This window comes from Pongo abelii, chromosome 1 (genome assembly GCF_028885655.2).
Source record: "Pongo abelii isolate AG06213 chromosome 1, NHGRI_mPonAbe1-v2.0_pri, whole genome shotgun sequence".
Classification (NCBI taxonomy): Eukaryota; Metazoa; Chordata; class Mammalia; order Primates; family Hominidae; genus Pongo; species Pongo abelii.
Window position 1 is genome coordinate 138,793,484 of NC_071985.2, and position 20,977 is coordinate 138,814,460.

The following is a 20,977-nucleotide window of genomic DNA, read 5'->3' on the forward strand; positions in this document are numbered from 1 at the left end:
TTGAAAAATTTGAGAAGTTTTCAACTAGTGTTTCTTCAATTTTTTTTTTGTAGTATTCTTTTTCCTCTTTCTCTGACATGCAGTGACTCAAACACTAGAGCTTTTGTTAATCTTCCGCAGTTCTGGAGGTCCTCTGTTTTTTCCCCAAAGCTTTTTCCTCTTGGTTGTTTATAGTATTCTGTTGATCTGTCTTCAAGTTCACAGTCTCTTTTCCTTTGGTTATCCCCATTCTCCCATACAGTTCGTCCAGTAAATTTTTTGTTCTGGATATTTTATTTTTCAGCAATAAATTTTCCTTTCGTTTCTTTATATCTTACGTTTCTTTGCTGAGACTTCTTCTGTTCTTCCATGTTTCAAGATTGTTTGCTCTACTTTTTTGAAACCTTTGTAATAGTTGTTTTAGAGTTTTCATCTGATCATCCCAAATCTGAGCTGTATCAGTGTTGGTGTCTTTTTATTGTCTTTTGTCTTGCGAGTTGTTGAGATTTTCCTGGTTCTTTGTATGACAAGTAATTTTGAATGATATCCTAGATATTTTCACTATTACTTTATTGACTCTGGGTCCTGTTTATAACCTATATTGAACATTAATTTTTTTTTTCAATTTTAGCAGCCATTTGATACAGTTAGGTTCATTTTCCAGCTTCTGCGTGAGTCCCTTCCTAATCTTCTGGCTGGGGGCTTAGGTCTGCCTATTCTGCTCTTCTCCAGGGCCAAGTGTGGGGAGGATAAAGAGAAAAAAGTAACAGAAATTTCAGACCCCTCTCACTCTAGACTACAGTTCGTCTGGTCATAAACGAGGATTTCCATCAGAGTTTTGGCATCTCTTCAGCTGCTACTGCCATCATTGCTGCACCCATAGGATTGTGTCTTAGGGATTTGGACTTGCTTGGGGTCTAGGGCAGGAGAGAAAATAAATATACAAAAGAAACCAGGGAGTTTTCTTCTACTGTTTTAGTTTCATCTCCTATCACCCCTCCCTGCTTTTGTTCCTTGGGCCAGAAAGGACCTCTCTTGGAGCTCCTTCTGTCTGCACTCAGTTTGTACTTTGGGAATTGAAGAATTGGGTAGGAGCTGAGCATGGGCTGGAAAAGAGGGCAGGAGTAGACCTATCACTGGATTGGTCATACCTTGAATTGTAGTTTATTTCCATTTACTTTTCAGAGTCTTGATTTGTGCATTCTGTTCAGATTTTTAGATGAATTCAGTGGGAGACGGGGGAGTTAGCTTACTGCATCTGAACCAGAAAACTTCCTTAAAATGTTTTTGAGTGTTTAAAATTGTATCTCATTTATTTTCCAAATTTTGATTAATTAATATATTATTTACTTAAAGAATCACGAAAGGATTTAAAAGAATTATAGAATCCAGGATTTGAAATTACCTTAGAAGTCATTTAAGCCATTTACTTTTGACGAATTCTCTTCACCTCAAACAATAGCTAATAATAGCTAAGATTGACTACGTACCTGCCAGTGTATTAAGCTCATGGTCTACATTAATTCATTTAATTCTCACAAAAATCCTATCAAGTTTTTAGCTCCATTTTACTGATGAGAAAACTAAAGTTTAGAAAGCCTTCTCAAGATGTGGTCCTTGGACCAGTCATATTGCCATTACTTTGAGAGCCTATGAGGAATGCAGAATCTTGGGTTTCAACACAGATCCTTAGAACCATAATCTACATTTGGACAAGATCCCCAAGGTGATTCATTTGCACATTAACTTTTTCAATGCACTGGTTTAAATAAATTATAAATAATTTGATGAAGGTCACCTAGCGTGCAAGTTACCTTTAGGATCAAGAGAGTAAGCAGTTTACCTTCAGCTGGAGAATGCTCTAACGTAGCCAGTTGCTAGAATTAAACTGTACCTTATGCAGTTTGAATTTTCTTTGTTTCTTGAAGAAGTTAGGGCACAAATAAGCTATTTATTCTGTTATCTGTACTTTTCAAATACTATTTATGCAGAGTCAAGTATCCTTAGGGAAATGCCTGTCTACACTGAAAAGGACTTAGAGGCTAATTATCCTATCATCTGGTATATCAAGAGAGATGAAGAGGAAACATGGCAGTCTTTGAAATAACATTAAGCTAATCGAAATTTAGCATTTATTCAGATTGCTTCCCTTAAATACCTTCCCCACAAAGAAGCCAGAGTGTCATTTTAAAGAATAAATCAGATCGTGTTATAGCTTTGTGTAAAATGCTCCACCAGCTTCCTGTTGCACTTAAATTCAGACACCTTGCCATAGTTTAGATGACTACTTCTTTTTTTAGCTTTATCTTAAACCAGAGCTCCAGCTCTTTCCATATACTTCAACCATATTGACCTTTCATCTGTTTCTTGAGCATGACAAGCTCTTTCCCATTCACATTTGCACTACCTCCTCCTTTCGTTTGGATTGATCTCCATGAAGCTTTTCTTACATCGGCCTGCAGTTCAAATGTTACCTCCTCAGAGAGGCCTTCCCTAATTTACCATGTTGGAAATACCCTTTCACAAACACGTACCTGGTCATACTGCATAATTTGACATTCTTATATAGTATTCATAGCATTTTTCAGTACCAGAAAGTATTTTATTTATGTAATTTGTTACTTCTCTCGCATACCACCCTCAGGAGAACGTAAAGGTCCATGAGGGTCAGTATCTCATCGGTTTGCTGTAATATACCCAAAACCTAGGTTTTTGTGAACATCAAATTAGTGTATTCATATAAGACTCTGAGAATTGGTCAGGCATATTGTACACACTTGTCAGCTGCTGCTATTGTTGTTAGTACAAGTGATGATAGTGATAATATATTTAGGCATTTGTGAAACTCGGTGGAATAATGTTATTTTGAATAGATTCAAGGTAATATCTAATTATAAGAACTGAGTACTGTAGTTAAGCATTTCTATTTTTATAGGATTGAAAAAGTGAAAACAGTCTCAATAATAGTTCTTTGATTGGAAGTGTTTTCCCCATGTTTTTCTCTGAAGAGTTTAGGCAGTTGTGATCAGACCATCAGGATATAGAAATGAGGATCCTCAGAAACATATCCATCTCCTAAAATTATGAACCAGTTGGGGCATGGAGTTTTTGAAGTTACTGTTGAATTTTTCGGCTAAAAGCCCCTTTTGCTGGAAATGATTTCTCCTAAATATTAGATTCAAACTACTTTTCTCCCTAATCTAGACATTATGCAAAATCAGGCATCATAGTATGTTCAGAGTGATATTCAGTGTTGTATGCTTCACTGTATGGCATTTTTATTGGTACAGTCATTGAAATAAATGTATGTTTGTATAGCATTCTGTATACCATGAGTTACTCTGCCTTTTGTCTCTGTGTCTATAGGTAACAGTTAACCTCTTCCACATGCAGCATCTGCAGGCTGCTTCCCTTGCAGACAGTTTACAGTCTCTCTGTGATAGTGCCAAACTCTATGACCCAGGCCAAGAGTACAGTGAATTTGTCAAGGCCACAAATTCAACTGAAGAAGAAAAAGTTGATGGGTGAGAATTAATCTACAGACAAAATTATTTCAAAATATAAAACACTTAATTGTTAAGTTTCTATCTAGTACAAGGAGGTGTCTTTTCTAACTGACAAAATTAACTTAAAAATTTTCTGAGTTCTTTAAATATGATTTTATGGTATCGAAGTAGATATATTTAAAGAATAGAGGTAGTTCACTAACAGTAAGCCTTTCCATTTTGACACAGACTTCCTTTATTTAAGACTTAAAAATCCTTTGGGAATGGCATATGATGGCCATACGTGTTTTGAAGGTCCACAAAATTTAACCTATGTTTTTCACAGAGGTCATGCTAGAAAAGTTTAACCATGACATGAATTAACTATACTTTTGCTCTTCACTTCCCATGTTTTCACTGTAATAAGCACAAATAATTAAAAAGTATTTACATCTCCTATAAGAAGCTGAACCATGTAGTATGGTTTGTTTTTAATATTTAGTTAGTTGAATTCTTCTATGATTGTTAAATTAATAGATTTTTCTAAACATAGAATGAAATAGACTGATTATTAGTTATTCTTTGAAGTGTTGAGTTTTGTTTTTTGTCATTGTTGTTGTTTCAGAAATGTAAATAAACATTTAAATAGTTCCCAACCTTCAGGATTTGGACCTGCCAACTCTTTAGAGGATGTTGTACGCCTTCCTGACAGTTCTAATAAAATTGAAGAGGACAGATGCTCTAACAGTGCAGATATAACAGGTAGTTTTCCATACTAAAGAGAGTGCTAATTTATAAAAGGTAAGATTGTTCACATGTGATTGTTAAATTAATTGGTGCTCTGGAATTTAAAAATCAGGCCTTAGATTGTAAGTTTATGAGGTCTTATTCACAGTTGTTACCATGGTGCCTGTCTTAACATTGATAACTGGTTATTGTTAAAGAAATTTGAATTGTCTCACTTGATAGAATGTCAGTATTTTACCTTATGAAATCCACCTATAGCCAAGTTTTGACTTTATTCTTTTTATTAAAGGTCCTTCCTTTATAAGATCATGGACATTTGGGATGTTTAGTGACTCTGAGAGTACTGGAGGGAGCAGCGAATCTAGATCTCTGGATTCAGAATCTATAAGTCCAGGTACATCTATATTTAAGTCTAGCAGTGAAAACGCATTGAAAGATCAGTCCTTTTTTAGGTATTTTTTAACTACCTTGTTTTTACAGTGAACTTTCACACATAATAGAGAGGAAAGTGTACAGTTTAAAAAATAGTTTTTAAAAACCCCTCATATATTTGCCACCCAGCCTAAGAAATAGATGATTATCAGTATATTAGAAGCCCCCTGTGTACACCTTCTTGGTAACATTGCCCTATCTGCCACCAGAATAAACCATTATCCTGAAATGTTTTAAAAACATTCCCTAGCTATTTTAAATGTTTCTAGTACCTATATCTGACGTTTTGCTCTCTTCTGAATGTTATACAAATTGAATTACGCTATTGTGACTTCATTCATGTATTTTTTTTTAAGATCTATGTGAATGTAGGTAGCCACCTTTATTTTCACTGCTGTATATTCTGTGAATATAACTATCATCTTTTGGATTGTTTGGTACTTAATTGCTATAGTAAACAATGTCATTTTGCTATTTCTGTGCCTGCAATTACTTATTCTTGTTAATTTTTTACAAATGTGCTTTAAGATACTTTAATATAGATTATCTCATGATCCCCAGAGAGAAATTGAGTAAGCAATTTGAATTCTCCCTTAGTGGCTTCTAAGAGAGTAACTTGCCTAGATTATACAGCTAGCGGGAGAAGAAGGTAGCAATTGAACCCATGAGATTCTTACATCCAACATTCTTTCTTTACACCTCTACCAAAGACTGCTTCAGGCCCATTCTTTCTGGCAACGTTTCTTTCTTCTAGGATCTTAATAGATGATAGGATTTAAGCCATCTCAGATTCCAAGGCCTTTTTCTTCTTTTACATATTGCAGAAGTTTTACTCATTTAGATAAATCTCTTATATTTAAATTTAGGAAACTGTTTTCACTCAGTAGTGGGTTTGTAGGCTGATTATCACCTGCCACTTTGCTGCCTTCTTTAGAACTAGCACTGTTCAAGGAACATTCTGGAAGTGTGAGCCTAATATTGAGCTGAATATTTGTAATTAGCTTTGTAACAACAAACTGGTTCTAGGTAGCTCCAGAAATTATGACCCAATCTAGAGCAAGCCCCAAATTATTTAGGATCCCATAAGACTTGATGTGGTAAAGGCAAAATTTTAGAAACCACATCACCTGATAAATGGGTGAAAACCTGGGAATGCTTTGCCTGGGTAAAAGGAAAATTGGAGACCTGTCAGCTGTCCTCAAATACTGGAAGTGAAAAGGGATTAAAGTTAGAGTGCTTGTTTCCTCCATTTGGGAAAAATATGACCAAGGCTGGGATTTATAGGGAGGCAGATTTCTGTTCAGTAATATAAGAAATACATTTTACAATTAGAATAGTTATAAAATGGAGTAATACAACCTTGTGATTTATCAGTCATTGGGGGCACATTCAAAGTGAAAACTAGATAGCTACTTTTAAGCATATTGTGAAGAAAAATCCTTTGGTGAAGAGGATGTTCTTTAAAATCATTTGTAAAGGCTTTTCTAACTCTGAATTTGAAACTTTTAAGGCCTTACGTTAAGGTGAATTCTTCCACTTAGATATAGGCCTACGCAGAGGGAGGAAGTAAAACTCATTCCCAGTTGAGCTGCTTCCAAACATGCTTTGATACATATGGCAGTGTCCTTTGCTGACATAGCTTGTATCCTGTGGTCTCAGCTCCCTGCCAGTATCACTGGGCTGTTGTTACTGGTTCCCAGTCGGCAGTCTTGCCAGTAACAAATGTGATGTTACTGTTGGGTTGTTATATTCAAAGATTTTTGTATATTGTAGAAAGCTTTTGGTTTAATTGTATACATTTATAACTTAATTCAGCAAACATTTAATGACAACTTTACTGTTGTGCCAGCTACTCGGTCACATATTAGGTATTAGATATGAATGGAAAATATCAGCTATACTTGCAGAGTTTACAGTCTCTAATACTTACCATCAGAAGTTGGCAGTAAAGTGTTATTGGACTACATGAGCCTCAGTTTTAAATTTGTTTTGGAAAGTCAGATGTGGTTAAATTTCTTTTTGTTCCCAGGAATGAGTATCAAAATTCCCTGTTACCCAGAGTATGAGAATAGAAGCAAATTTTTACATTGAAGCCAATAAAATAGTATGACATGTGTTATTTCAAAAGTGTTGTCATTTCCTGTTTCAAAGATTCTACAATGAATGGTCAGGTAATTGTATCCACAATTTTCTTCTAGGAGACTTTCATCGAAAACTTCCACGAACACCATCCAGTGGAACTATGTCCTCTGCAGATGATCTAGATGAAAGAGAGCCACCTTCCCCTTCAGAAACTGGTATTGTATTTACCTGACTAAACCAGCTCAATCAGTAGCACTGCATGATATTAGATAAATAGTATAATTTTAAAGAATCAATACTTTGTTGTGTATTAAACAAAAAAAATTCACCATGACTTAACTATATCCCAACAATTATGTGTAAGTATGGGTTGATAATGTATTAATCAAATGTTACAAATACAAATATAAGAATAGGCAGCAAAACTACTAGATGTAAAATGTATTGGCATGGTGCTAAAATAACAGGCTAGATATTGTGCATTTTCATAAACCTAATACGGTGACTTAGTGTTAAAAGGGTTGTGGTGCTTAAGAAATTCTAAAAAGCTCCTTCAAAAGAAACAATGCAAGAAAACTAAGTAAGTGTACTTCTTGAGGACAAGGAAGTTGTGGATGTTGAAGGATAAAGTTAAATCAGTTACCTTAACGACTTGAATTAGATTCATATAAATTCGTTTTGTGTTTAATGCCTACAGATACCTAGTTTGGCATCATTTCCTAAATTAATGGAATATGTGACCTCCAGTATAATATTAATATGTAACTAGCTAATATTAACTATAATTTTATAGTGAATTAAGAATAGCTTTATCTGTAATGCAGATAATGCTCACAATCTAACCTCATACAGCTATTTTTCTTTGTTTAGAGGGGCTTTTTCTAATGCCACCTATGAACACACTTCCCAGCTCTATGAAAGAGCATATTAATAACAGTGTAAATATGCTGATTCTGAAAACGTTATGTCATGTTATTATTCATAGCAGTGACTTGGTGACGATTTTTACTCATAGCTAAAATGCTTGATAAATGTGCCTTTTAAGAGATCTATAAATTAGACCTATAAATTGGATGCTAAGCACCTATTTTGATATTAGAGATTCAAAGCTTTTTATAACATATGAATGATTACAGGGTTTAAAGATTATTCAAAATATGATATCACATGGTATAATTTTTCTATCATTTTACAATTTTTATAAACTATTTCTCTTGCAAGGACCCAACTCCCTTGGAACATTTAAGAAAACATTGATGTCAAAGGCAGCTCTCACACACAAGTTTCGCAAATTGAGATCCCCCACGAAATGTAGGGATTGTGAAGGCATTGTAGTGTTCCAAGGTGTTGAATGTGAAGAGGTAAGATCTCTGTGGAATTGTGTTGACCCTTTTATGCTTTTTGTTTTATACTTTTTTGTTTTTATTTTTTAGGATCTTTTGCAAATATATGTTTAATAAATTGTACTACAGTATGCCTTCTATAATTTTATATTTTGTTTTGTTGTTAAATCTGTTTCAAATAGCGCAAGTAATACCTCTTAAACTCATTTTTGTTGTGTTACCTTCCACCTGCAGTTTGCCCAGTTGTGAATAGTTTTAAGGTTAACCAGTTTCAAACTATCATTTTCTTGTAGTGTCTCCTTGTTTGTCATCGAAAGTGTTTGGAAAATTTAGTCATTATTTGTGGTCATCAGAAACTTACAGGAAAAATACATTTATTTGGAGCAGAATTCACACAAGTTGCAAAAAAGGAACCAGATGGTATCCCTTTTATACTCAAAATATGTGCCTCAGAGATTGAAAATAGAGCTTTGTGTCTACAGGTATATTATAACTCTTAAAATTTTAAAAAGCATAAATGCCTGTGTAACCTATTCTAATGAAAAGGAGACTTTAAAGGAAAATAATGCTCAGGGGTTTTTTTTGTTTTCTTTTGTTTCTGAGACACGGTCTCACTCTGTTGCCCAGGCTGGAGTACAGTGGCATAATCACTGCTCACTGCAGCCTTGACCTCCCAGGCTCAAGCAACCCTCCCACTTCAGCCTCCTGAGTAGCTGGGACCACAGGCACGTGCTACCACGCCTGGCTAATTAAAAAAAAAAATTTTTTTTCTGTGGAGATGTGGTCTCCTTACGTTGCCCAGGCTGGTCTTGAACTCTAGGCTCAGGTGATCTTCCTGCCTCCACCTCCCAGGCACCTGGCCAATGAACAATCTTTAATAACTAAATTTTTTCAGATTTCTGTAGGAATTGTTACCTCATTTGGCCTTGAATAGTTTTTTTCTAAAATAATAATAAAATTTGAAATAGAGTGAAAAGATTGAAAATCAAATATATGTAGATATCTGCATTTAGCCATTTGTACTAAAGAAGAATTTTGCAAAATTTTTTTCTTTTCTATTGAAGGGAATTTATCGTGTGTGTGGAAACAAAATAAAAACTGAAAAACTGTGTCAAGCTTTGGAAAATGGAATGCACTTGGTAGACATTTCAGAATTTAGTTCACATGATATCTGTGACGTCTTGAAATTATACCTTCGGCAGGTAAAATTTTTACCCTTGAAACCCACCATTAAATTAAAAACAGCAAAAATATGATTTGTATTTTGCTGATAACATTTGCTACACGTTTTTTCATTGGCATAGACTGTATGGGTATCTTGCTGATTATTAGTGCATAGGTCAAAGAGTATATGAAATACATGTACAGTTTAAAGAAAAATAAAAACAAATTCATCTCCCATCACCCACCTTAAGAAAATAGAATATTACTGTACCTTATAAAAAACCCCTATGTTCCTCTTCCAAGTGACATCCCCCTAACTCCACCAAGGAGGTCTTTAATAATCATAACTCTCTCCTCTCTTAATACTTGCTATTTATTCCTAAACAATGTGTTGTTAAGCTTTGGAAAATTGACTTGAAAGCATAAATCTAGCTGTGTAAGGAAATCCCAGTATCCACACAGTTATATGAAGTAAGTAAAACAGTGTCTGGATCATAGGCTGGCTTTGCCTTCATTGATATTTTAAAATAGCCATTGTGATAGGTTAGTGGCCAAGATTATGAATGTGTCCTGGGAACACGTAATGTACTACATTTGGAACATCTGGAAGGACTGTCCTATAAGCTGGGTACTGCACATTCTAGCAGGAATATGGTCAGGCAGTAGACTGCTCTCTCTTTTTTTTTTTTCTCACTGTTAAACCTGTAATTTGCAGGAGTAGGTCCAAAGACCTACTCGGTGGGATGAAGTAAATGGCTCTAGTAGCATCAAGCAGCAGCTCATGGAGGGATTGCAAGAACTTAATGAGCACATTGTCATGAGACAAGTACAAAAAAAGACCTGAGCCAAGCTTAGCTGCTATTCTGTCCTCGGGTGAAAATGAAGAGGTAATGTCAGAGAGAATAGCAATGATAGTCCTCAACATATCAATCTCTGCAGTTCTGTTGCTTCTAGCTGGATCCTTTTTAAAATATATATATATATTTTAAACTGACATATAATAATTGTACATATTTATAGAGTACACAGTGATGTTTTGATACATATAATGCATAATGATCAGATCAGGGTAATTAGCCCATCCATCATCTCAAACATCATTTCTTTGTGTTGGGAACGTTCAATACCCTCCTTTTAGTTATTTGAAAGTATGTAATATATTATTGTTAACTACAGTCATCTTACAGTGGTATAAAACACCAAAACTTACTCCTCCTTATCTAGCTATAATTTTGTACTGGATTTTTAAAAATATGGTAACTAGCTGCCATCCTGGGATATCTCTTTTCCACCTTCTCCTCTTTTATGAGGAAATGCCTGTCATGTCTTCCCTTTTTTTTTTTGTTTTGTTTTGTTTTGTTTTATTCTCCTGTTTTGGTCATGCCCATACTTGAGCAAGGTAGAATAGGAGTAAATATTTAAAACCTTATTTATCCATGAATGTCTTTATATTCTACCCTCTTGAATGGAAATGTCATAGTGTTGATAGTGTGTATGGTTCTAATATTTTGGGCTGAAAATTATTTTTCTTCAGAAATTCAAAGGTATTTTTTTGTTCTCTTTGAAGCCTGAAATCCTTCTCATTTCTAACTCCTTGTATGTGGCCTATGATTTTGTCTCTGAAAGCTTGTGGAATCTTCTTTTTTTCCCGTTATCCTAAAATTTTATAAGTATGTGTTTTGATGTGGGTATGTTTTATCCACTATTCAGGGCACTCCATGAGCGCTGCCAATCCTGGTTAGTCCTTTAGTTTTTGGAACTTCCCATTTTGCTGCTCATTTCCTCCCCTTTATTTTCTCTTTGCTTTCCATCTGGAACTCTTATTTGGATACTTGACAACCTGGACAGGTTCTCTAGTTCCCTTATCTTTTCTCTATCATTCATTTCTCTTTTTTTGTTTTCTTACAACACTTTCTAAGAGATTTCCTCAGCTTTATCTTTCTTCCTTGCTATTAACTATTTCATTCCTGGTATCATGTTTCAATTTCCCAGAATTGTAGTTTTTGTTCTTTTTGCAGCTTTCTTCCTTTCTTAATGACTGCCGTATCTGAGGATATTTATAGTTGTTTTTTTTTTAAGGATTCTTTTCTTGGCATATTCTCTAGCCTTGTCCAATAGAAATCTAATGTGAGCCAAATGTACAATATTAAATTTTCTAGTAGCCACATAAATAAATATAAACAGGTGAAATTAGTTTAATATTTTACTTAAACTGAAAATATCATTTGAACATTTAATCAGTATTTTAAAATTATTAATGAAATAATTTTACCTTTTTTTGTTACTGAGTCTTTAAAATCTGCTATGTTTTGTTCATTTAAAGTACATCTCAGTTTAGACCAGCCACATTTCCAGTGCTCAGTAGCCACATGTGGCTTGTGGCCACCATATTAATAGCACAGTCCTAGACCTTTATGTTGTGTTTTTTTTTTCTACTCATTTTGATTTCTGTCTCCATGATTGTCTGCTTAAAATGAAAGAGTTGAAAACTGAATCTCTTTCGAAGCTCTTGAACACATGAAGTCTTCGAAGACTTTGAGCTTTATTGTAGGGTGATCTAGGTGGGCTGTTTGGAAAACACTTGATGCCTCTATCTCTGTAGGTTTCTGTTCTTGGGGTAGTCTGATACTCCAGAGAAGGGTCTTTCCTTGCCTAGAGTGTGGTACCAGTCCTGTAAGAGCCAAGCAGGCTAAGAAGGCCTCAGGATCTCTACATTTAGAATAGCATGTGTAGTCACTAAATCCCCATTTTCAGATAGTTGCCCATCTGTCCTTTGTGTTTGACATTGCCCATCCAGAGACTCGGTTTTATACTGTCCGGAGAAGAAACCTTGAGACTTCTCGGGAACAGGCTGCTCAGAAGCGTGAAGTGGCAACAGGGATCTACAGATCTAAGCCTTGTCAGATAGCCCATGCTCCAGGAGAATCAGAAGACCTAGTGCTGACAGTCCCTGAGTCTCCTTAGGATTCTGTCAGTCATGTTGGTTCACAGTTTGAGATTTCAGCTTTCTCAGAGCTGCTAAGTTAGTACTTGTTCATTTGCTCTTCAACTCTTCAGCTTACGAAGTAATGCTTTTGTCTCCTCTCCTATTCTCGCAGTCCTGTGGGCTTACTGTATTTTAGTGGGATTACAGGAAAAGAAATTGGGTATAATTGTTGGATTTACCACGTTAGCCCAGGAAACTACTGGTATATCTTTAATCACATTTAACAGGACTCTCAGCTGAAAAATGGAGGCCAAATACCTTTGAATGACTATAAATCTCATAATGAATCATCCTTTATCTCTTCTAGCCAGGCAAGGAGAGGAAATGAATAGGGTCTAATACTATCAGCTCTCATTCTGTCTCAGGAATATTATGTGACCGAGACTTTCATGTGGGAAACCATGTTCCATTCTTAAAACAATGTTAGAGAGTAGCCTTCATGCTACTCATTTATTGTGCAGGAAATCTGCAGCTCCAAGAGGTTAAGTGACTTCCTTCAGATCCCAGAGTGGTGTAGGTAGAAATTGATCTCAAAGCTGCCCCTCTCTAGGATCAGCAGAGGAAACCAGAGAAAGGGGCACCTACCTCCTGACTCACCACAGATAAAATAGGACATCAGGTAGTAGTCAGAGGTACCCTGTGTTTCATCACAGAGCAAGTGGAAACATTGAAATTCGTTATGACACTGGGCAGATCAAAATGGCATGCCCTTTGTTAGTTTGAGAAGGTACTTTTTCTTTTGACCTATTTGTGGCAATTCAAGGTGTATTAAAAAATTAGATAAATAAAATGTTGACAGTGTCTTCTTGCTGTTTCTCTCATATCAAGAAAATTCAGTTTATTCACCTTTTTAGCTAATTTTACTTATTTTGTGCATTATCCTGGGTTTTATTTCAATAAAAGAGTTGAAGATCATACTAACTTTGGGGGAGTCGTGAATGCAATTGCTATAGGATATATATCAGACTTGTAAAATTCCATCATGCAGCTTTAGCTTTAGTTTTACTGATTATCAGTTAAGTTGTTTTTAATACAGATGCAATTTATGATGATGATTCCAGGTTTACTTTATAGACCACATCTGTAGCAAACATTTACATTACTAAATGTGGATTGACTTTAAATCTTCTTAATGTAAAGGGACTTGCTAAATCACTCTGTAACTGTTAGTAATAGTTGATTATTAACAGAAAAAAATAGAATGCTCACCCCAATGTAATTTTATTTCTTTAGCTCCCAGAACCATTTATTTTATTTCGATTGTACAAGGAATTTATAGACCTTGCAAAAGAGATCCAACATGTAAATGAAGAACAAGAGACAAAAAAGGATAGTCTTGAAGACAAAAAATGGCCAAATATGTGTATAGAAATAAACCGAATTCTTATAAAAAGCAAAGACCTTCTAAGACAATTGCCAGCATCAAATTTTAACAGTCTTCATTTCCTTATAGTACATCTAAAGCGGTAAGAATTTTATATAACTAGAACATTTATTAATGGGCAATTGATTTGTTTTTTGTTTTTCATTGTGGTAAAATCCACATAACAAAATTTACTTTCTTAGCCATTCTTTCTTTTTTTTGAGACAGAGTCTCACTCTGTCACCCAGGCTGGAGTGCAGTGGCACTATCTTGGCTCACTGCAACCTCGCCTCCTGGGTTCAAGCGATTCTTCTGCCTCAGCCTCCTGAGTAGCTGGGGGTACAGGTGCACGCCACCATGCCCAGCTAATTTTTGTATTTTTAGTAGAGATGTTTTCAACATATTGGCCAGACTGGTCTCGAACTCCTGACCTCATGATCCACCCGCCTCAGCCTCACAAAGTGCTGAGATTACAGGCGTGAGCCACTGCGCCTGGCACTTCTTAGCCATTCTTAAGTGTTAAGTGTGTTCATATTGTTGCAATGTTACTTTTAAAATGAACATTTCATTTCTAATCTGTGTAAGGGAAAGGGAGACATTGAAGATATATGTACATGCAGCTAACATAGTTCCCTCAGATGCCTCCTGTGTGCCAGGCTCTGGCTGGCTAAACAAGGATGAAAACAGGGTTTCAACCATCTGTTGGTCTCATCAACTGCGGGGACAGATCTGCAGACAAACAGAGTACAGCATCATTGTTCTAACAGCTATGCACAGCATGCAGAGGAAGATTGTGTGGTGGAGGCATAAATCAGAGGAGATAGCCCTTGAGTCAGACTTACAGAACCAAGTAGTATCTTGGTGGGCAAAATTACACAGAAGAGCATTCCAGGCACAAAGTCACAGACATGGAGACACGAGCGCATTGTGCATCTGAGAAATATAAGTGAATTGGTTAGGCTGCAATACAGCAAGCAGTAGCAGAAACTGAGCCAGGTAGAGGCCTGATAAAGTCTTGCATGCCTGGCAGGTGCGCTGACCATCTTCCTTTGGTACCCAGTAAAGAATTTTGAGCTAGGAATTTAACAGGCTCAGATTTGCCTTTTAGATATTTCTGGCAGCAATATGGAAACTAGGTTAGAGAGGAGGCCTTTATTACAATTCAGATCTCCTTGAATAATCATAGAAATAAAAGGTGGTAAGAGCTTGAAGTGAGGCCAGAGGAGTGAGGATGGTGTTGAAACTGAGATCTTCAGAAGGGAGAATCATCTAGACTTGAAGACTGGAGATGGGTAGTGAGAGAACTGACAATGATGTTTAGGTTCCCAGTGTAAGGACTTGGGAGGATATACCATATACTGAGATGGGAGCAGTTTTTAGGGGTATTTTTTCTTTCTGCTGGTAAAACTGTAGTAGTTCCTTCTACTTACTTGAAATTTATTCCAATACTGTGAAACTGTGAAACTCTATTTGGCATGTGGTCAATATTTTAATCAAATAAATATAACCTGTTCCTAGACTTTTTCCCCCTAGTATTTTTGTGCAGCTCGTTTTCCCTCCACCCTCTCTATTCCATAGTAAACTACAGTCAAGGAACTCTAATAGGCAAATCTCATACAACTTTCTGTGTTCTACTTTGCAGGGTAGTAGATCATGCAGAAGAAAACAAGATGAACTCCAAAAACTTGGGGGTGATATTTGGACCAAGTCTCATTAGGCCAAGGCCCACAACTGCTCCTATCACCATCTCCTCCCTTGCAGAGTATTCAAATCAAGCACGCTTGGTAGAGTTCCTCATTACTTATTCACAGAAGATCTTTGATGGGTCCCTACAACCACAAGATGTTATGTGTAGCATAGGTGGTGTTTCACCTCAGGTTGATCAAGGCGGTTTTCCAAAGCCTCTGTTATCACCAGAAGAAAGAGACATTGAACGTTCCATGAAGTCACTATTTTTTTCTTCAAAGGAAGTGAGTTTGACCTTTATGGAATTATATTAGAACTTTGTAATATTTATGTTAATAAGTTAAAGATCTTTGAACTGTTTATTTTGAGATTATGTTTTACTTCTTCCATTTAAAAAAATTATCTTGCATCAACAGGATATCCATACTTCAGAGAGTGAAAGCAAAATTTTTGAACGAGCTACATCATTTGAGGAATCAGAACGCAAGCAAAATGCGTTAGAAAAATGTGATGCATGTCTCAGTGGTGAGTAGCCATGTAAAAAAAAGGTAGAAATGTGTTGAGCAATGTGATATTTGTTAGCAGCTTCCAGTTCCACAGTTCAGTGTATTGAACTAACTGCTCATACGGAGTCAAACTATACTCCTGAAATTCAAAAACTTTAGAGTCCTACTTTTTTTTTTGACATGCTTTTTACCTGTGGCCTACATTTAACCCATTAAACACAGAGATGTGTATGTCTTTTTTATTTCCTTGACTACGGTCATTTTGTTCACTTATTTTCTCTTTATAATATTAGTTGCTGTCATTGCTAGTTGTTAAGCTGGTGGAAAAGCTTCCATTTGTATTGTCATTTCTACATTGTTATAAGCTATATTCCAGTTTTTTACATTGCAGCCATATATGTTAAATTTAATGTGTAATCAAGTATCAGTGATCATAGGGTCTAAAAAGGAAAGGAAGGCCGGGCATGGTGGCTCACGCCTGTAATCCCAGCACTTTGGGAGGCCAAGGCGGGTGGATCACCTGAGGTCAGGAGTTTGAGACCAGCTTGGCCAACATGGTGAAACCCCGTCTACTAAAAGTACAAAAAATTAGCCAGGCGTGGTGGTGGGCGCCTGTAATCCCAGCTACTCGGGAGGCTGAGGCAGGAGAATCACTTGAACCCGAGAGGCAGAGGTTGCAGTGAGCCGAGAATGTGCCATTGCACTCCAGCCAGGGTGACAAGTGAAACTCCATCTCAAAAAAAAAAAAAGGAAAGGAACTAACATTCACCAGGTACCTGCCTGTTCTGTGCTAAGCACTGTGCTTATTTGTTTGATTCTATTTGATCTTCATAATAGTTCTGTGCTATAAAGTAAATAGCATTATTCTCATTCAACCCATAACTAACCGTCTGAAAGAGACTAAGTAATGCCAAAAGTTGTTAATACATTTGAACCCAGTTCTGATTACTAAACCTAACCTTTTTCACTATCCTATGAAGCTCTTAGGAACAGTAATAATAATAAATGTCACTTTCCAGTGTTTATTACATACAAGATAATTTTAAGCGCTTTTCCTAGTAGATCATTTAGATCACACAGCAACATAGATACACACAGGAGTCTTATTTCACAGATGAAGACACATAGGACAGTGAGATTGCCTACCCCAGTGCAGAAGTGGCAGGCAGGGCTGAGCCAGGACCCAGGCAACTGTGCTTCAGAGTCTGTGCTCTTCTCCATTATGCTCTAAGTTTTTCCCTCAGAAATTTAAGAATATATGTTGGTGCTTAGAGTCCAACTGCAAGGAACCAGGTCCCTTAGAATGCTCTATAAATGTGTGGAGGACCCGGGAAAGCAAATCAAAAGAGCCTTGGGCCAGGTGTGGTGGCTCACACCTGTACTCCTGGCACTTTGGGAGTCCAAGGTGTGCGGATCTTGAAGCCAGGAGTTCAGGACCAGCCTGGCCAACATGGTGAAACCCTGTCTGTATTAAAAATACAAAAATTATCTGGGCATGGTGGCAGGCATCTGTAATCTCAGCTACTCAGGAGAGTGAGGCAAGAGAATCACCTCAACCCAGGAGGCAGAGGTTGCAGTGAGCCAAGATAATGCCACTACACTCCAGCCTGGGTGACAGAGTGAGACTCTGTCTCAATAAACAACAAAACAAAAGCCTTGAAACCCAGGGAAGAGAGGCCAGCAGTCCCAGGTGTGGAAGAAGGTCAGATGAGACGACGACCAAAAAGTGACTCTGGTGGGCACCTGTCTGCAAACCACTGCCTAAGAGATGTGGGTGAAGGACTGGGTGGCAGAGAAAGGATTACATGTTGTGCTTGAGGCCGGCTGTAGCTCAGAGTCAAGATGGTGTCAACGCACGGAGTTGGTGGATGTGTTTCGGCAGTGAACAGAAAAGCAGGAGAATGGAGGGCTGGAACATTCCTGGAATTGGAATTTTTTAGGATAGATGCAGGAACTGAGGCTTCTAAGTGAGAAAACATGGACTGTGGGTTCAGACTATAGAAGAAAGAAAATCTGGGAGCAGATGGGGAAAATGGCAGTTTTTAACTTAAAAGCATTCAGCCTTCATTTGACAGAATGAACGTTATGCTTTATTAGTTGATCAGATATGGAGAGCATCTAAGGCATCTAATATGATATGCTCTCATGAGTTGAGTGTAACTGAAAAGCAGATTGAGTGAGTTGGCAAAATCCTTGGGATTCAGGGCACACTTATATCTGGTTGGTGTGTAAATTAGTGTCACTTTTCTGAGGTTAATTTTCCAATGTCTGCCTATTGAAATTGTGATAGTCTTTTGACCCAGAAAGTACTTGTTCATGCACAGCACTTAAAAGGAAGTTACTCAGCAAGTGTTTTTTTTTGTATTTTGTAGCTGTTCATATTGATTTAAATGAGTGAAAAATTTGAACTTTTAAATTCAATATACGCCTTTAATACTGTGCAGATGTTTAACTCCTCCACATAGATAACTGAGAATATTATTTTGGAAAAAATATGTAAGACTCATATTGTCTTGATAGAGTGTTCATCTCTGACTCATTCAGACTCCTTTATTAACCATGTGCCACGAACTTAAATAGATTTCTTTCATTTTCAGACAAAGCACAGTTGCTTCTAGACCAAGAGGTTGAATCAGCATCCCAAAAGACAGAAGATGGTAAAACCCCTAAGCCACTTTCTCTGAAATCTGATAGGTCAACAAACAATGTGGAGAGGCATACTCCAAGGACCAAGATTAGACCTGTAAGTTTGCCTGTAGATAGACTACTTCTTGCAAGTCCTCCTAATGAGAGAAATGGCAGAAATATGGGAAATGTAAATTTAGACAAGTTTTGCAAGAATCCTGCCTTTGAAGGAGTTAATAGAAAAGACACTGCTACTACTGTTTGTTCCAAATTTAATGGCTTTGACCAGCAAACTCTACAGAAAATTCAGGACAAACAGTATGAACAAAACAGCCTAACTGCCAAGACTACAATGATCATGCCCAGTGCACTCCAGGAAAAAGGAGTGACAACAAGCCTCCAGATTAGTGGGGACCATTCTGTCAATGCCACTCAACCCAGTAAGCCATATGCAGAGCCAGTCAGGTCAGTGAGAGAGGCATGTGAGAGACGGTCTTCGGATTCCTACCCTCTCGCTCCTGTCAGAGCACCCAGAACACTGCAGCCTCAACATTGGACAACATTTTATAAACCACATGCTCCCACCATCAGTATCAGGGGGAATGAGGAGAAGCCAGCTTCACCCTCAGCAGCAGTGCCTCCTGGCACAGCTCACGATCCCCAGAGTCTCATGGTGAAGTCAATGCCAGACCCAGACAAAGCATCAGCTTGTCCTGGGCAAGCAACTGGTCAACCTAAAGAAGACTCTGAGGAGCTTGGCTTGCCTGATGTGAATCCAACGTGTCAGAGACCGAGGCTAAAACGAATGCAACAGTTTGAAGACCTCGAAGATGAAATTCCACAGTTTGTGTAGGGTTGTCAAATTTCAGGGTTTTGTTGTTGTTGTTGTGTTACTTTGTGGTATTGTGCTTGTTTTGTGAAAGAATGTTTTGACAGGGCCCCTTTTGTATAGGACTGCCAAATCATGGGTTTTGCCTTTTGTTGTATTATCCTCTGTCGGTAATACTGAATGGTAGAATGTTTTGATAGGGTCACGTTTGTGCCTCACTGGAATTATCTTTAAATTCTGTATTTTTGAAGTTGTGAATAAGATAGTGGATTCATATTTTTTAAAGTTCAGTTGACTTTCCCCACCAAATGGTCCATTTGAATGCATCCCTAATATATGATATAGTTCTCAACTAATAGGTGCAATTTGGGAAAATCAGGTTTATTTTTTGGAGTGAAACTATTATAAGTGCTTATTTATAAAAGGAATGTTTCTGAATGCAAGTGCCTAAAAAGATCTTTGTTGGTGTGAATATGTTTTTTCACACAATTTTATAGTGCATCTTTTACCATTTGTGCTTTTTTAAGATACATATGTAAGCTCTTATTTTTCAATTGGCAATTCACTTAATTTTCAAATGTTTACATAGTGGCCGGAAGGCTTGCAAATCTGTATTTAATTGCATTTTAATTAATTGCCAGTTTTTACATGTGATAGTCAATTGTACAAAGAAAATGCACTTAAACCTGTTTCTAAATTATATATTCAGTTATATTATATTTGGCTTTAGATGGTTTTAATACATTTGGTAGTTTTTCACCCCTTGGCTTTATTTTATATAAACTTTTGTTTTTCAGCAGCTCTGAACTTTTTAGTATTTTATAAATGGTCCAAAAAATGCCTGTTTCAGAAGTTTTTAAATTCAGTGCATTTCCTCTTGATTTGTCCGAGTTAAAACCATTCCTTTTGTATGAAATGTTTTGACTTGTGAATCATTTTATGTACTTGTTCTACCTGGATTATCAACAACTGAAAGTATATATTCCATCCAAATCAAGCTAAAATTTATTTAAGTTGATTCTGAGAGTACAGGTCAGTAAGCCTCATTATTTGGAATTTGAGAGAAGGTATAGGTGATCGGATCTGTTTCATTTATAAAATGTCCAGTTTTTAGGACTAGTACATTCCTGTTATTTTCTGAGTTTTATCATTTTGTCTAAAATAGGATATAAAAGGGACAAAAAATAAGTAGGCTGTTTTTATGTGTGAATTATATTTCTACTAAATGTTTTTGTATGACTGTGTTATACTTGATAATATATATATATATCAACTTGTTAAATTATTTCACGTTCTCATGGCTTCTTTTCAATTGTTGCCTATTACAGTACGAGAGTTTAAGGTTATTAACCATTGGCTTAGAAGTCAACATCTAGGATCATACATCCGTTGACTACAATGTGGAATGAATTTTATGGAAACCTGTTTTATAGTTCTATGTGACGTAAAAGTCTAGGGAGCAATAACCAGTCCTTTTTTTTCTGAAGCCTTGTTTTTACTCCTCATTGTACAAAATATAAAATAATCATATTGCTATGAATACCTAAAAAGAAAATTAGAGCCCATGTGTATTGAGCCTTCTCTGTGTGCCAGGAACTTTGCCAAGTTGCTACATAGATTATTTTATTTCAAGTTCACAGCAACCTATAATGGGTGGGTAAGCATGTTATTATTTCTGTGTTACAGATAAGGAAACTAAGGCTTAGTTAAATGACTTGCTTCAATGTTCCACAGGTGTAACAGGTGGAGT

At 36.6% G+C, this 20,977-nt stretch overlaps 1 protein-coding gene across 4 annotated transcripts in view; it reads left to right on the forward strand.

Moving 5' to 3' along the window:
- Positions 1-20,512, forward strand: part of ARHGAP29 (Rho GTPase activating protein 29) — a 74,882-nt gene extending 54,370 nt beyond the window's left edge. For all 4 annotated transcript variants that reach the window (XM_024233255.3, XM_024233238.3, XM_002810590.5 and 1 more), the window contains exons 13-23: positions 3,346-3,503; positions 4,090-4,226; positions 4,501-4,605; positions 6,842-6,940; positions 7,947-8,086; positions 8,362-8,550; positions 9,133-9,270; positions 13,452-13,684; positions 15,224-15,551; positions 15,684-15,792; positions 18,371-20,512. In XM_024233255.3, the coding sequence (XP_024089023.1) occupies positions 3,346-3,503; positions 4,090-4,226; positions 4,501-4,605; positions 6,842-6,940; positions 7,947-8,086; positions 8,362-8,550; positions 9,133-9,270; positions 13,452-13,684; positions 15,224-15,551; positions 15,684-15,792; positions 18,371-19,251 (2,517 nt within the window). In that variant the 3' untranslated portion in view covers positions 19,252-20,512. The remainder of the gene's footprint in view (positions 1-3,345; positions 3,504-4,089; positions 4,227-4,500; positions 4,606-6,841; positions 6,941-7,946; positions 8,087-8,361; positions 8,551-9,132; positions 9,271-13,451; positions 13,685-15,223; positions 15,552-15,683; positions 15,793-18,370) is intronic.
- Positions 20,513-20,977: the final 465 nt, after the last annotated feature.